Here is a 12,730-nt window from a genome sequence, read left to right on the forward strand (position 1 = left end):
CAAGGAGGAGGACAGACGTCCAGTCAACAGGGAAAGACTCGGTTTGGGAGGGTTTTAAACCCGCAGCGAGGGGCCCCATCTTACCATCTGGTGTCCGAAGGCCCGTGGGGGCAGCAGGCCTGCCTCGGCTGAGGCCGCCCGGCAGTGACCGCTGAGACCCGGCGTCTCGCCCACGAGGCTCAGTGCGGGGACTCGCTAATGCAGGACTGGGCGGGCATCCAAGGACACAGCACGTGGCAGAGCTAAGGGCTCAGCACATGGATGCAGCCACCGCCGGGAGGGGCTCAGCGCCGGGGGAGAGCGTGGGGTGAGGACACGGGGGCTGCAGGAACCACGCCCCCCAGCAAAGAACTACCCAGCCAAGGCGTCAGGAGTGTGGAGCCAGGACCCTGCTCAGAGCCCCCCTCAGGTGCAGGGGCCGGGGGCCAGTCACGTGAGTCTGCGAGGTTCCTGAGCCTCAGCCCCCGCACAGGGTGCCCACCCAGTCGGACTGAGTACGACGCTGACCCTGCCCGGTGCGTGGCTGCCGGGCGAGTCGGGGGGAGGCCTTCCCTGTACGGGCGGGTGGGGGGCTTTGTCGGGGCTTCGTAACCAAGTGCCACAGCCTGCGAGACTCACGCCGCAGACTTCGGTCGTCTCACGGTCTGGGGGCCGGGGGTCCCAGGCTACGTGTCAGTAGAGTTGGCTCCTTCTGAGGCTTCTGGTGATGGAGGCCACCTTGGTGCTCCTGGGCTCTGCCCTCGCGCCCACACGGCCCTCTCCCTCTGCGGGTCTGTCTGCACAGGGCTCTCCGTTCAGAAGGACGGCGGTCATGTGGGTTTAGGCGCCCACCCTAATCCGGCGAGACTCCATCTTAACTAATTACACCTGGGATGACCCTGTTTCCAAATCGGGTGACTGGAGTTAAGTCCTCAGCATGGGGATGTGAGGGCATGATTCAGACTTGAGGGCAGGAAGTCCCTGCTGCGTTTTCTTCTTCGGAGCCTCAGCCTCCTCCTCGGTGACCTCTCCTGCTTCCCTGGGGGCTCTTGCCCTGCTCCCTCCGCTGCCTTGTCCCTCTGGGTGTGCTGGGTGTATGTGGGGTGAGGACCGGCTTTCCCAACCCCTCAGCACACCCCACCACTCCCAGGAAGGTGTGTGGGGCCCCGTGCTGGCCCCAGGCCCCACTGCACTCCTGCTCTCCCGGCCCATGAGCCCTGTGGCTCCTCAGTGACCTGTCATGCCCTTGGCCTCTGCACGTGCTCTTCCCACTGCCGGGTCAGCTGAGCCATCATCGTTTGGGGAAGCGTTCCCTGATGATGATGGAGGTGATGAGGATGAAGAGGATGGTGGTGATGACGGTGAAGGTGATGACGGTGAAGATGATGACGGTGAAGAAAATGGTGATGAATGTGAGGATGGTTAAGATGGTGACAGTGAAGATGGTGGTGACGATGGTGAAGAAGATGGTGATGAAGATCGTGGGAATGATGGTGAAGAAGATGACAGTGAAGATGGTGATGATGGTGATGAAAATGATGGTGAAGATGATGGAGGGTGATGAAGATGATGGTGAAGATGATGGACGTGATGAAGATGATGGTGATGAAGACAATGGTGAAGATGATGGAGGTGATGAAGATGATGATGGTGATGAAGATGATGTTGAAGATGATGGAGGTGATGAGGATGATGGTGAAGATGATGGACGTGATGAAGATGATGGTGATGAAGATGATGGTGAAGATGGTGATGAAGATGATGGACGTGATGAAGACGATGGTGAAGATGATGGACGTGAGGAAGATGATGGTGATGAAGACGATGGTGAAGATGATGGACGTGATGAGGATGATGGTGATGAAGACGATGGCGATGATGGTGATGAAGATTATGGTGAAGATGATGGACATGAAGACGATGGTGAAGATGATGGACGTGATGAAGATGGTGATGATGACGATGGTGAAGATGATGGACGTGATGAAGACGATGGTGAAGATGATGGAGGTGATGAAGACGATGGTGAAGATGATGGAGGTGATGAAGATGATGGTGAAGATGATGGAGGTGATGATGGTGATGAAGATGATGGTGAAGATGATGGAGGTGATGAAGATGATGGTGATGAAGATGATGGTGATGATGGTGATGAAGATGATGGTGAAGATGATGGACATGATGAAGACGATGGTGAAGATGATGGACGTGATGAAGATGGTGATGAAGACGATGGTGAAGATGATGGACGTGATGAAGACGATGGTGAAGATGATGGAGGTGATGAAAATGATGGTGAAGATGATGGAGGTGATGATGGTGATGAAGATGATGGTGAAGATGATGGAGGTGATGAAGATGATGGTGATGATGATGGTGAAGATGATGGACGTGATGAAGACGATGGTGAAGATGATGGACGTGATGAAGATGATGGTGATGAAGACGATGGTGAAGATGATGGAGGTGATGGTGATGAAGACGATGGTGAAGATGATGGAGGTGATGAAGATGAAGATGATGGTGATGAAGACGATGGTGAAGATGATGATGAAGACAGCAGTGACGATGATGAAACAGCAGTCACTTGGTCTGCTCGGGGCTCCATGTGGACAAGCTCATGTAACTGTCTGACTTACAGGGAGGGGCTGCCATCACCGAGTTCTACGGGCTCAGGAGGAGGCAGGGCCACATGCCTCCTGGGAGCACAGGTGTCATCAGTAGGTCTCCTAGGACGTGGGGGCTCCCTCCATGGAGACACTGCCCAGCCAGAGGCTTTTCTGGGACAAAGGGAAGCACTGACACTGGACACCATCTCTCAGTGTGTAGCAGGCAGGCTTCGTCAGGTCCCCAGACTGACTGCATCCTTCTTGTCTCCTTGGCACTGACCCTGGCCTAATGCCCAGGAGGACCCTCATCCACAACCACCTGTGGGACCCCTGACCGTCTCTCAAATCCTCCTGGTCCACACATATGAGCCCTGATTCTCTCCCGCGTCCCCCCGGCCACCCCTGTGACCCCTGACTGTGTCCCAGCCTCTGCCTGTTTTCACCTGTGCCTGCTCCCTGCTGTCACCTCCCCATATCCTGGTGTTGCCTGTTCCCAACAGTGTCCCTAGACTGTGTCCCATCAGAAGCTGTGCGGTGTCCCCTGCCATCACACCCTGCTGGGAAGAGGGGCTACTGCCAGACTGGACATACTGCCCCATCAGGGCCTGGGAAGGCAGGTGTCAGTGGTCCCTCTGCTGGGCCACTGGTGCCGCATCAGGAGCCTGGCCCTGGAGTGGAGAGGCGGCAGTGGCAGGTCCACGCGGGACCCAGGCCAAGTGGAGAGATGAAGGTCTGCTTCCCTCGTCTGACAGGGTCTGTGGCATTGTCATCCCCTGGAACTACCCCTTGATGATGCTGTCCTGGAAGACAGCCGCCTGCCTGGCTGCGGGGAACACAGTGGTGATCAAGCCTGCCCAGGTGGGTGCGGGCACGTCCTGGGGGGGCCTGAGGCCTTGGAGGGCGGGTGGCGCCTGCGAGGGGTGACGGGCAGGGAGGAGGGCTCTGCGGGTGAGGGCGGCCTCCCTGGGCCGGCGCACGGGGCCGAGTCAGGCTAGCCGGGCTGTGCGTGCAGCTGCTTGGTGCGTGGTCGGCGGTCTTTCACAGACGCCAGCTCAGCCCCCTTGTGCGGCCCCGGGAACCAGGATCCGGGCTCCAAGCCCTGGGTGTCTGCGGTTAAAGCTGGTGCTTCAGGGCCCAGACATCCTGGGGAAGCTTCTGTGTGTCCACCACCCAGGCCCCTCTCAGAGAAGCTGTGTGACGGGGTCCCTCATGCAGGCCGAGGGGCCTGAGCAGGGTGCCCTGCGGTGAGGTCACCCCATGAGCCTTGAACCCTCATCTGTACTTTGGAGGGTTTAGTTAGGAGCTGAAGGTCAGATGCTGGGGCGGTGGGCCCAGGGGGTCTCACTCAGCTCCTCTGGGGCGATTTGGCCTCAAGGGTATTAACATAGTAAAAACCAGCAAAAGGGTACTGGCTTCTAGTATTTACCCTGAGTTAGGCACGCCTCAGGCATTTTAACATGCATAACAAATTTCCCAGTGATTTGCATACATCTGCTTACTAACCCCTGAGGTGACCCTTAACCTCCCCCTTTAGTGTGGGGGGATGCTGAGGGTCAAAGCAGTTGTCCCTGGAAGGCCCCACTCACCCAGGCCCCACAGAGTCTGAGCACCCACAGATGCGCCTCTCAGCCTGAGGCCCAGCAGTGGGTGGGGTGTGGACCACGAACCAGGCGAGGAAAAGTTACCCCTTTTCCTCCAGAAGAGGAGCGGCTGCTGGCTTGTGGGGTGTCGAGGGCAGGGGACAGCCGCCAGCAGGGGACGGCGGAGCCCACTTCCCTCCTCTCCTGCCTCCTCAGGTGACCCCACTCACAGCCTTGAAGTTTGCGGAGCTGACCTTGAAGGCTGGCATTCCCAAGGGTGTGATCAACATCCTGCCAGGATCCGGTAAGGGCCGTGGTCGGGGGCATGAGGCGCATTTGGTCAAAACAGGGCCTGCTACGTGCTGTGCCCTGGTGGGCGGGGCAGCAGTGGGGAGGCCTGCCTGGAGGCGGAGAACGCTGCCCTGTGGTGGGGGAGAGCTGCACCTGGAAGGGTTTAGCATTCAAATGCCTCCCCAGATGTTTTCCATTTTCTGTACATGTGTGTGTGTCCTGGAATAAACTACACAACTTGGGAATTATCAGTTAAGAAAGGAAAGGAAATATGCATTTACCCTGTCTTTTATAATTATATAATCACCTTTACTGGTGTCCTTTGTTTTTTTCTATGGATGTGAATTACCATCTCGGTCACTTGTTTTCCTTAAGTATTTTTCATAGGTGGGTCTACTAGCAACAAATTTTCTAAGTTTTTGTTTATCCGGACATGTTTTATTTGGCCTTCATTTTTTGAAAGATAGTTTTGCTGAATGTTAGATTCTTGGGGACAGTTCTGTTCTCTCAGCACTTTGGTTGTATCATCCCACTGCCCTCTGGCCTCTGCTGTTTCTGATGAGTCAGCTGTTGATCTTATAGTTGGGAAAGGTCCCTGTAGGTCCGGGAGGGTCAATAGGGACTGGCCACGTTGGGGAGGGTCCCTGCAGGTCCAGGAGGGTCAGTAGGCACTGGCCACGTTGGGGAGGGTCCCTGCAGGTCCGGGAGGGTCAGTAGGCACTGGCCACGTTGGGAAAGGTCCCTGTAGGTCCAGGAGGCTCAGTAGGCAGTGGCCACGTTGGGAAAGGTCCCTGTAGGTCCGGGAGGCTCAGTAGGCAGTGGCCACGTTGGGAAAGGTCCCTGTAGGTCCGGGAGGCTCAGTAGGCAGTGGCCACGTTGGGAAAGGTCCCTGTAGGTCCGGGAGGCTCAGCAGGCAGTGGCTACGTTGGGAAAGGTCCCTGTAGGTCCGGGAGGGTCAGGCGCTGGCCACGTTGGGAAGGGTCCCTCCAGGTCCAGGAGGGTCAATAAGGACTGGCCACGTTGGGGAGGGTCCCTGCAGGTCCGGGAGGGTCAGTAGGCACTGGCCATGTTGGGGAGGGTCCCTGCAGGCCTGGCATGGCGTGGGGGGTCATGGAGTGTGGGGCGGCCAGGAGTCCAGGCGTCCCCATAGCAGGGGTAATGAGTGCTGGTTGGGGGCTTTCCCCCTTCTCTCTGCGTCCCCACGTGGTCGCCTGTGTCTCTGTGTGTCCTTGTCTCCTCTCCTCATAAGGACACGAGTCGTATTGGTTTAAGGCCGCCCTAATGACCTCATTTGATTCAATCACCCCTCTAAAGACTCTACATCCAGTACAGTCACATCTGAGGTCAGGGGTCACGACTACAGCCTGTGAATTTGGGGAGACAGTTCTGCCCACACCAGGGACCAAGGCGCGGTGAACCCGGGGTGCTGAGGCCCTGGCCCATGGGCCCCGAGCTCTGGCCACGGGAGGACGGGCTGGAGGAGGGTGGCCGGACCCCTGTCCCGCCCTGGCACCGTGGCCATCCTTATCCCCTGCCCACTCCTCGCCCAGGCTCGGTGGTCGGCCAGAGACTCTCGGACCATCCCGACGTGCGGAAAATCGCGTTCACGGGCTCCACCGAGGTGGGAAAGCATATCATGAAAAGGTAGGCGGCTGGAGCGAGCGGAGGGGCCAGCACTGTGGGACCGGTGGCCTCTGGTCCCGCGTGTGAGGTGGACAGTGCTGTGCGTGAGCCCGAGCCTGTGGCTGTCACAGGATGGGGCCACTGCAGACCCTGGTTCCATGAGTCTGACAAGCCCTCGGTCAGGCCCAGGCCGGTGCAGTGGGGTGGGAGCAGCGAGGGGCGGGGGCTTCACTGCCATCCAGGGCCACGAGCCAGCGCGGCTGCTGGGGACGGAGCTGCTCGGGATTGAGAGGAGCTGTGAGTGCTAGGGACACGGATCTGGGAAACTTAGCACAAAGTAGAGCATCGCGACCATTTCTATATAGGTTACCAGTTGAAATGATGTTATTGTTCATGGGGTTAAATAAAATAGAATTAATTTCACTGGTTTATTTTGAGCTTTTGCTTTTAATGTGGCCACTAAGCAAAAACTACCATGTCCCGCGGCTGGTACGGGAGGCGTTTGCCCTCCCCTGCCGACCAGCGCTGGCCCAGGGCCCGCTCCTGGCTTAGTGCTCGGACTTCAGCCTCAAACCCTCTGGGTCGTGTCGCTGATTTATGACACGACGTGGGCCAAGCTGTGACCCTTCCAGGCCTGGTTCCCCCAGTCCCGTGAAGGAAGTTTGTATGTCAGTGGTTCTAATCCATGCTGCTGACGAGCTTGGAGAGGGCTATGGGGCCGGACCCCAGGGCAGCAGCTGCAGCTCTGGCGGCCCCAGGCCTCGCAGGGTGCCTGAACCACCCCCCCAGTGCAGCTGAATTTCTGGGGTGAGTTCTGGGCAGACGTCTGCACTTTGAGTGACAGGTGCAAAGGGAGAGGAGCCGGGGGCTGCTGAGCGCTCTGACCTACAGGGTCCCCAAGCCCTTTCTCTGAGGACACCTGACCGCCGTGACTGCTGTGCTCCGAGGGTCACGCATGGGCCCTCCCAGGACGGTCCAGCTGCGGCGGGGCATCTCCATGGGGTTAAAGCTGCAGCCCTACCCCCGCCCTGGCTCCCACAGGCCTCTCTGTACCCCTCAGCCCTGAGGTGGGGGCCGTGTCCCCTTTCTGAAGGGGCACCACACGGGTGCCCATCAGAGTGGCTCTGCGTGGCCTCCTCTTGGGGTCAGGCCTGAAGACCGCGAGGCTGAGCTGGAGAATCGTCTGCGAGGGGAGGGGTGCAGGGGTGCCCGTGAGAGCAAGGCCTGGGGCAGGGCTGGGCTGGGGTGCTGGGCTAGGAAGGCGGCAGGGAGTGGGGGAAGCGGGGGGACGAGGGGAGAGTGACGGGAGGAGGCGCGGCCTGGGTCACACGGGGCTCCCCCCAGCCCGGACCCCCTGCCGTCCTTTTGAGCGAAGCATGCTCTGGAGCTGCCCTCGTCCGTCACCGGGCACTGCCCCCGCCACCCCGTGTCCCGGGCTCCGGGGACCCAGCTCGCCGACTCTCTGTTCCCTTCAGCTGTGCCCTGAGCAACGTGAAGAAGGTCTCCCTGGAGCTGGGCGGGAAGTCTCCCCTCATCATCTTTGCTGACTGCGACCTCCGCAAGGCCGTGCAGATGGTGAGGGCCGTGGCGGGCGGGGCCCGGGGCTCAGGGTCCACGGGCAGACGCACAGTCAGCCTGGACCGCAGGGAAGGAAGGAAGAGGCCTTGGGGACAAGGAGTGGCATGTACCTTACAGAACAGACCCCCAAGAAGTTTCACAACTGCAGGGATAACTGCAGTCAGCTTCCAAGATGGGGAAACGTGAGCCAGGGTTCCGTCTGTTGTGAAATCAGCACAGCCAAGTTTCCTGTCCCACAGAAAAGCAAGCAGAACCCTGGGCACTCGGGCGGCACCCTGCTGTGGCTTGCCCACACTTGCCCAGCGCCGCCATGGACTCGCTGGGCAGCGTCGGGCAAGTCACTTAGCCTTTCTGGGCCTTGCGCTCTCACCGGGATGACGGGGAGGATGGGAATACGGGATTCAGCTGTCATGTCTGAAGGGCGTGGCCCACGTGGCAGGTGCGGTGGGTCACTTGTCGTGACATTGTCACTGTCGTCGTCACACCTCTGCACACCAGTGGGAGCCAGCCTGTCAGGCCACGCTCAGCCAGGTGCCCAGACACCCCCCACCCCATCCAAGTGCTGCTGTGCCCCGGAGGAGGATGTGAGCCCGGCACCGCGTGAAGGGGCTTCAGCCTCATTAGAGGGGAGACTGAGGGAGACTGTCAGCCCAAGGGTCTTGGCGGCCGAGCAGAGGCCGATGCTGCCAGGCCGGAGGCCTGTCTGTGTCTCTGGGCAGTGCAGTCCCAGCTTCTTCCAGGAGAGCTGAGCCTGACTGGCTCTCCCTCCCTCCCTCCCCCAACCCCCAGCTCCCCAGGTCCAAAGAGCAGGCTCCCTGGGGCCTCTGAGGACGTTTGTTCGGGACTCGGGCCTGGGCAGGCACCAACCCTCGCGAGAGGCCCACCCCTGCCGCCTGCTTCAGGGCGCAGACCCCGTCTCCAGGCTCAGCTCCAAGAGCGCAGTCCTGAGCCCCGTCATGCCCGGGAGCCCACCCAGTCTGTGGGGTGTCCAGGCTCCTGCACTGCACGCCCTCTCGTGCCGCCCTCACTGGCCTGGTCCCCCAGCGGCCTCACTTCCCGCTCGTTCCCCTCTGGCCTCTCGTCTCTGGGGATGGTGCCCAGTGCCGGTGAGCCGGGACGGCCGCAGGAGGTCAGGACACCTGCCTTCTTCCCCTTCCCGATCAGGGGGCGCCTGGACCCAGTGGGGGCTGGGGGCTGGCGCCCGGGGGTTGTAACCCAGCCCTGTCACCTCTTCTGCGAAGGGAATGAGCTCTGTCTTCTTCAACAAAGGCGAGAACTGCATCGCCGCCGGCCGGCTCTTTGTAGAGGACTCGATTCACGACCGGTTTGTGCAGAGGGTGGTAAGTTGTGCCGCAGGGCCTGGGCGCTGCCCACCCACCAGGTACAGGGCCTTGGCGGGCAGAGCCAGGGCTGGGCCAGGCGCCATCCACCTGGTCGGGGGCGCTGTGACCAGTCTTCCCTGGTTTTTATTATTTCGGCGAGAAACGGCAACCCCGCGGCTCCCCTGACGTGAGCAGCGGGGCCCGTGTTCGGGCAGGCAGACGTGGGGCTGGGCCGGGGGGAGTCCAGGTGCAGCCCCTGCACGCCGCTCCGTCTGCCCACCTCGTCACGGGGCGTCGTTGTCTTGTTTCCCCACCCCGTGGCCTGCAGCTCCTCCGTCTGGGAGGTCAGGTGCAGGACCGCCCTGTGCTGCCCCCGTGCCGCCCCCCTACTCCCACCTGCGTGCACATCTGCGTCATCCCAGCCCCCGGCACCAGGCCCAGATCGCCTTGCACGGAGGGTGCATTGGGGGCTTCAGCCTGGAAGGCAGGTTTGGAACCAGAATATGGTCCCAGGAGTCAGAGCCCTGCGTGTGGACTTTCTTCAGGGGCCCGCGGTTGGTCGCTGAAAAGGCATTCGTGGGAGGCAGGTCAGGCGGCGACTGGTCAGAAACCACGGCACCAGGCGGCCCTGACGGGGCGGCCCTTTGCAGGTGGAGGAGGTGGGGAAGATGAAGATCGGCAGCCCCCTCGACCGGGACACCAGCCACGGGCCACAGAACCACCAGGCCCACCTCCGGAAGCTGGTGGAGTATTGCCAGCGCGGCGTGAAGGAAGGGGCCACGCTGGTCTGTGGTGGGAACCAAGTCCCCCGGCCAGGTCAGTCAGCCCTCCTGGCCACGCGGGCAAGCCAAGACAGCGGGTGGCACGGCCTCCCCACCACCCCCTGGCCTGAGGGGCGAGAGCAGGGAGCAGAATTCCTGGGACCCCATGGGGGACAGTGCTGTGAATACGGGCTTCTCCCAGTGGCCCACCCAACTGGAGGCCAGAGGATGAGGGATCCCGGGCGTGCAGCCCTCCTTCCCGGGGCCCAGCGCGCAGGGGGGACGGGGGTGCGGGCGGAGACTGGCCACCCCGGAGCACCGGGACCTGGAGGCACATTTCCTTTGCAGACAGGGTGAATACAGGCCACACCCCAGGGGTCAACATGTGTTCATACATGACTCATGTTTTAGAAATTGTAAATACTGTTAGAATATAATTTATAAAAATATGGAATATTTTATTAAAGATAAAATTTTTTTTGTTCTTCTAAACACTGGAGGTAGAAAATTTCAAGTCATTTGGTTTTCCCTAAATCAGGCCAAACTAAACCTTAGTCCAGCAGGTCTCAGGGCCTGTAGCTCTATGTCCAGAGGAGAAGTAGTCAGAGAATGCCTTTCTGCCGCCAGAAATGGTTTTGTGGGGCAGCCAGGGCCTGTGGGGTGGCAGTCAGGATAGGAGAAGGTGTGTCTGGCCGAGAGCACGCCCTCCACGGGGCCGATGGAGGGCCTTCCGGAGGCTGCACTAGCCGAAGGATCCAGATGTGCTTTCAGACTAAAGGTCACTAGAGAAACCCAGGTTTCGTCCGGCTGCGAGCTGCAGCCCTGGCGGTGGACAGACCAGCTCCCAGCATCACCTCACTGTCCTTACAGCACTTAGTTGAAAGGCTGTGAGGGTCAGGACTCGTGCGCCTGGGGCAGGAAAACCACCCACAGTGTCACGAACTCCTCTGTCTCCACCACAGGTTTCTTCTTCGAGCCGACCGTCTTCACGGACGTGGAGGACCACATGTTCATAGCCCAGGAGGAGTCCTTCGGGCCCATCATGATCATCTCTCGGTTTGCCAGCGGGTAGGGAGCCCACTTAGGGTCATGACAGCCTCATTCTTGCCCTTGTTACTGGGGTCTTCGCATGAGCTGCGGGGCCCGGAGGGGAGCTCAGACGGGTGGGGGCTGTGGACGCAGCCCGGACCCTGCAGACTCCTCGCAGCCGCGGGGGTGGAGACCCCAGGGAACCGCAGGGCAGCTGGGGCCCACCAGGAGTGTCCTCCGCGTCTCTCTGGGCATCTCCACGGCGTGCTGGCTTCAGCCCTGAGCACCCACGGCTGCGTCATGAGCCAGCCAAACCTCAGTGGCCGGAATAGCAACCATTGTTTATTTCGCTTGTGAATCTGCAGTTTGGTCAATGGGGCTGAGCGGTCTGTGCCCTGTGCCGTGTTGGGCTCCCCTCTGGGGCGGGGGACGCAGGTCTCTCTGGGTCCCATGTCCAGGGCTAGGCCCTTGCCCTCCTCACGGAGGCCCTCCTGGCTTTCCCCTGCAGCGACGTGGATGCGGTGCTGTCTCGGGCCAACGCTACAGAGTTCGGCCTGGCCTCTGGCGTCTTCACCAGGGACATCAACAAGGCTCTGTACGTCAGTGACAAGCTAGAGGCGGGCACCGTGTTCGTCAACACGTACAACAAGACCGACGTGGCTGCTCCCTTCGGAGGGTTCAAGCAGTCGGGATTTGGCAAAGACCTGGGTAACCTAATTGTGCCCGCTTTCATTTATTCATTCAACAAACATCAGTTAGCGCCCGCTCAGTCCCAGGGGCCAGGGGGTGGAGCTGATGAGATGGCTGCTCACTTCTTGCTGGGAGGGGATCGGTGATAAATGGGGCTGGAAGCCAGATCCTGCTGGAAGCCGTCCAGACAGAGCGATCTGAACAGGAGGCTGGAGGGTGGCTTTAGCTGGGGGCCAGGTGGGCCTCCCTGAGGAGGTGTCCTCTGGGCTGAGACCTGAGTGGCTGGAGGAGCTGCCGTGAAGGCCCAGGTTCGTGCATTCCTGCCAGAGGGAACGGTGGGTCCTGAGGGAACCAGCTTTGGTCTTGGAGCTGCAGAGAGAGGCCGAGTGCTATAGTGGGCCCAGGGGCAGGGAGGAGGCCAGGGAGGCAGGCAACGGCCAGATTGCAGGACCTGGGACTGCGGTCGGGGCTCAGGCTTCAGAGAGGGGAACCCGTGGGGGCCGAGCCTGCCCGATGTGGTGACGTGAGTCCCAGTGTAGAGACGGTGTCACCGGGCCTGCCTGCCCAGGGAAGAGGACTTCTGCCCGGCACCCCTCTTTCCCTGGCTGCTCTGTAATGTAGGGCGGGTCCCACTCCCCGCATCCTGCCCCTGTGGAAGGCAGAAGCTGGGGGTTAGGTCCAGTCGGGGATCGACTCTGATGTCGAGCTTGCAGCGGGGCAGGGGGTGCGAAGGTGCAGCACAGCAGGATGCTCTTCTCAGCTACGGGGCCAACGGGGTCACGAGAGCACAGCGCCGCCGGGACCATGACGTCGCCCCTGGGCTCGCGGTGTCTTGCAGGAGAGGCGGCCCTGAATGAGTACCTGCGGGTCAAGACAGTTACCTTCGAGTACTGAGGAGGGCCTCAGGATGCGTCCCCGGCCATGGGCTCGCCCCCCGCGGTGCACAGCCCCTCCCTGAACGTGGTGGAAGCCTCGTGCCTGCACCCCTGTCCCCATCTGGGACCCCCATCCCGTCCCGCCAGCGCGGCCGTCGGCTCGGTCAGAAAGTGGCCCCGTGAGAATAAAGGTTCTGGCTGGCGCCCTGCGTCCTGGCCCATCTGTGTGCCCAGGCCCTCCGTGCGAGTCCTGCTGTCGGGCCAGCTGGCCGGGCTCGGGAGAGCCAGGCGCCCTCCTGGGCAGGGTTTCAGCTCCCGCTTCAGAAACCGGGTGCTGAGATGAAGTTGGGACACATGTCTGTTGGGGTGACCCCGGGAGACGCCAGGGAGGAA

At 60.8% G+C, this 12,730-nt stretch overlaps 1 protein-coding gene across 2 annotated transcripts in view; it reads left to right on the top strand.

The window, feature by feature from the left end:
• The window catches only part of ALDH1L1 (aldehyde dehydrogenase 1 family member L1), a gene marked incomplete at its 5' end in the record, with an annotated part of 34,419 nt that extends 21,912 nt beyond the window's left edge, over nt 1–12,507 (top strand). For both annotated transcript variants that reach the window (XM_079713437.1, XM_079713436.1), the window contains 9 exons: nt 3,341–3,446; nt 4,385–4,472; nt 6,010–6,103; nt 7,558–7,657; nt 8,902–9,000; nt 9,633–9,798; nt 10,706–10,811; nt 11,281–11,480; nt 12,301–12,507. In XM_079713437.1, the coding sequence (XP_079569563.1) occupies nt 3,341–3,446; nt 4,385–4,472; nt 6,010–6,103; nt 7,558–7,657; nt 8,902–9,000; nt 9,633–9,798; nt 10,706–10,811; nt 11,281–11,480; nt 12,301–12,356 (1,015 nt within the window). In that variant the 3' untranslated portion in view covers nt 12,357–12,507. The remainder of the gene's footprint in view (nt 1–3,340; nt 3,447–4,384; nt 4,473–6,009; nt 6,104–7,557; nt 7,658–8,901; nt 9,001–9,632; nt 9,799–10,705; nt 10,812–11,280; nt 11,481–12,300) is intronic.
• Between the last annotated feature and the right edge of the window lie 223 nt (nt 12,508–12,730).

This window comes from Hyperoodon ampullatus (assembly GCF_949752795.1).
Source record: "Hyperoodon ampullatus genome assembly, chromosome: 10".
NCBI lineage: Eukaryota > Metazoa > Chordata > Mammalia > Artiodactyla > Ziphiidae > Hyperoodon > Hyperoodon ampullatus.